General features: G+C 68.4%; 1 protein-coding gene across 1 annotated transcript in view; it reads left to right on the forward strand.

Annotated features, from left to right (window-relative positions):
• The window catches only part of NDUFS7 (NADH:ubiquinone oxidoreductase core subunit S7), a 4,668-nt gene that overhangs the window by 355 nt on the left and 1,633 nt on the right, over nucleotides 1-2,680 (forward strand). The window contains exons 2-5 of the mRNA XM_027769548.1: nucleotides 1,137-1,173; nucleotides 1,581-1,649; nucleotides 1,878-1,995; nucleotides 2,501-2,678. Coding sequence (XP_027625349.1) covers nucleotides 1,137-1,173; nucleotides 1,581-1,649; nucleotides 1,878-1,995; nucleotides 2,501-2,678 — 402 coding nt within the window. The remainder of the gene's footprint in view (nucleotides 1-1,136; nucleotides 1,174-1,580; nucleotides 1,650-1,877; nucleotides 1,996-2,500; nucleotides 2,679-2,680) is intronic.

Raw genomic sequence — 2,680 nt, forward strand, 5'->3', positions numbered from 1 at the left:
GGAGCGGCCCGGGCGCCGGCGACGCGGCCGTCCCTGACCCGCGGACCTCCGGATTCTGGGCGCGGTTTTCAGTCTCCCGGGTCTGGGACTCGAGTCCAGCCAGTGACCACCATGCATGCTGGCCCCACTTGGTTTCTAACGGTTTAAAGTTGCCTTATCCTTCTTGAGAGCCACCAGAGGGAGCAGCACCCCGAAGGGGGTCTGAGCTGCGGTAGAGCCCAGCCCAGCCTGTGCTCAGCTAGTCAGGGAAAGCCCAGGACTCCATCCGGCTTCTCCCTCCGTGGGCACGCAGAGCAGCACGGTTCTCCAGTGGGCACAGAGACAGCACCCATTTCAGCGTGTGAGCTCTGGGGAGGCCAGCCCGGAGCGCGTGCACCCTTGCCAGAGACACAAGAATCTCCGGCCGCAGTGGCCCTCCGCGGTGCCCTCTCTGTCTCCTCTGGGACGTTGGGCACGCACTCCGCTGCCAGGTCTGGGACTGACTGGCCCTGCGCCGTAAACACCACGCCACCTGCTGGTCCCTCCTGTCTCCCGAGTGGTTTGGGGGCGCAGGCTCGGCTTTCCCTCCCACCTGGGGGTGACCGGGCCTCTGAGCCTCCCAGTGCAGGTCCCCATGCAAGCTGGAGCCCTCCCTGCAGGAGGAGAGCGATTGCCCGCCCTGCACTTCCCGCGTGGTTGGCTCCTTGGGCACCCTGTGAGGAGGGTGGAGGGTGATGTGGGCAGGGCTCACAATGCCACCAGCCTGCAGACCCTGCAGGACAGAATGTGCTCAGGGGACCCCAATCCCCATGCCCCAGCTCCAGTCCTGCAGTCAGACAGCACCCACTCGGGTGCAGCCTGGGTGTTAGACATGGGCGCCACCTACACTGACGCAGTGGTGGCGGTGGACGCAGTGCCTGGACCCGAATTCCTGCTTAGACCGGTGCACCTCGCTATCCAGGCTGCCTCCTGCCTGGGGAACAGCAGGCGCTAGGCCCTGAGGAGGAGCGCACCTGGGAGGCGGCCGTCCTGGGGGCGTTGGGGTCTCCTTCCAGGGCCCCCGGGTTTTAGGCAGGGCCGTGACACTCGTGTTCTGAAGACCCGGGTCCGAGCAAGCTGGGCGAGCTCACTGCTCACACCCCTGTGCTTCTCCGCAGCTCCCGGTCTGTTCTGCCTCCGGACCCCCGCCCTGCGGTGAGTGCGCGTGCACCCTGGCCACCCACAGGGCTCTGCAGCAGCACTGGGCCCGGGAGCAGTGAAAGGCACTTCTGGAAGGGCCCTGCGCTGGGCTGGGCTGGGCTGGGCTGGGCTGGGCTGCGCTGGGCTGGCCAGCCGGGCCTGACCCTGTCCAGTCTGTCCTCAGCCCTCCTGGGGCTGGCTGTGAGGCCTCTGGGTCTCCACGGGTCTGCGGGCGTGCCCGTAGCTTGGCCTGTGGGGTGCTGGGTGTGCAGGAGGAGCAGCCCCCCCAGCCTGGGCAGCCCCGGGGGCGGGTCAGAGTCAAGGCCGGCGGCCATCCTGAGAGCACGTGAGGGGCCAGAGGCAGCGGAGTCACGAGACCCAGTGGGGCCTGGATGGCTGCTGACCTGCAGTGTGTCCCTCAGGGCCGGCGTGGCCACAGCCGTGCAGACACGAGCCGTCCACCAGAGCGCGGCCACCGATAGCCCGAGCAGGTGAGGTGGCGCCCGGGAGGTCACAGGCCCTACAGTGCAGCCGTGCGCCGGCCAGTGGTGTCCCCGGGTGCTCTGCCCAGCAAGGGGACGCTCGTGCTGGTCACTGCCCAGAGCACGGCCGGCCGCTCTCTGCCTTTGCCCATCGGCATGTTCTCGGCCCCAAGAGGCCACTGTGGGCCATGGGGTCCCGGCCCAGCTGACCCCCGTGACCTGTGTTCCCGCACCCAGCACGCAGCCCGCCGTGCCGAAGGCTGGGGCTGTGGTCCCCAAGCCCAGTGCGCTTCCCAGCAGCCGCGGCGAGTACGTGGTGACCAAGCTGGACGACCTTGTCAACTGGGCCCGCAGGGTGAGTCCCCGTGGCCCCGGTTCCCCAGGACCGGTGTTTCTGTGTCAGGGCGCCCCCATCAGCTCCTGAGCTCTGCCCCTGGCAGAGCTCTGCCCGCCCCCCACGCCTGCTCAGCCCTGGGTGGGGATGGCCGCTCCTCTCGGCCCTGCCCCAGGGCTCTCTGGCATCCGGCTCTTCTCTGCACACAAGCCACCTTCTTTCTCTGCCTTTGTCGTGGGTGCATGTGCTCACCAGAGGGGCTGGTGGTGCAGTCCACCTTCCCTTCTCCTGTCGGGATTTTGGGCGGGGGTGGAGTTCACCTTCCCTTCTCCTGTCGGGATTTTGGGCACATGCACCTGGTGTGGCCTTCAAGCCGGGTCTGGGGCTCGAACTGTGCAGCCAGTCATGTGGGGTCTGGCCGCCCTAACCTCACGACCCACCTTCCTCCTCCTGGCCGGGCCGGAGCTGCAGGCCCGCGGCCCCAGAGGCCCTGGCGGCCGGCCGGCCTGATGCGCGCGCCCCGCAGAGCTCCCTGTGGCCCATGACCTTCGGCCTGGCCTGCTGCGCTGTGGAGATGATGCATATGGCCGCGCCTCGTTACGACATGGACCGCTTCGGCGTGGTCTTCCGCGCCAGCCCGCGCCAGTCCGACGTCATGATCGTGGCTGGCACGCTGACCAACAAGATGGCCCCGGCACTCCGCAAG

The sequence above is a fragment of the Tupaia chinensis genome, unplaced genomic scaffold, assembly GCF_000334495.1.
Source record: "Tupaia chinensis unplaced genomic scaffold, TupChi_1.0 Scaffold149964_1, whole genome shotgun sequence".
NCBI classification, from domain to species: Eukaryota; Metazoa; Chordata; class Mammalia; order Scandentia; family Tupaiidae; genus Tupaia; species Tupaia belangeri.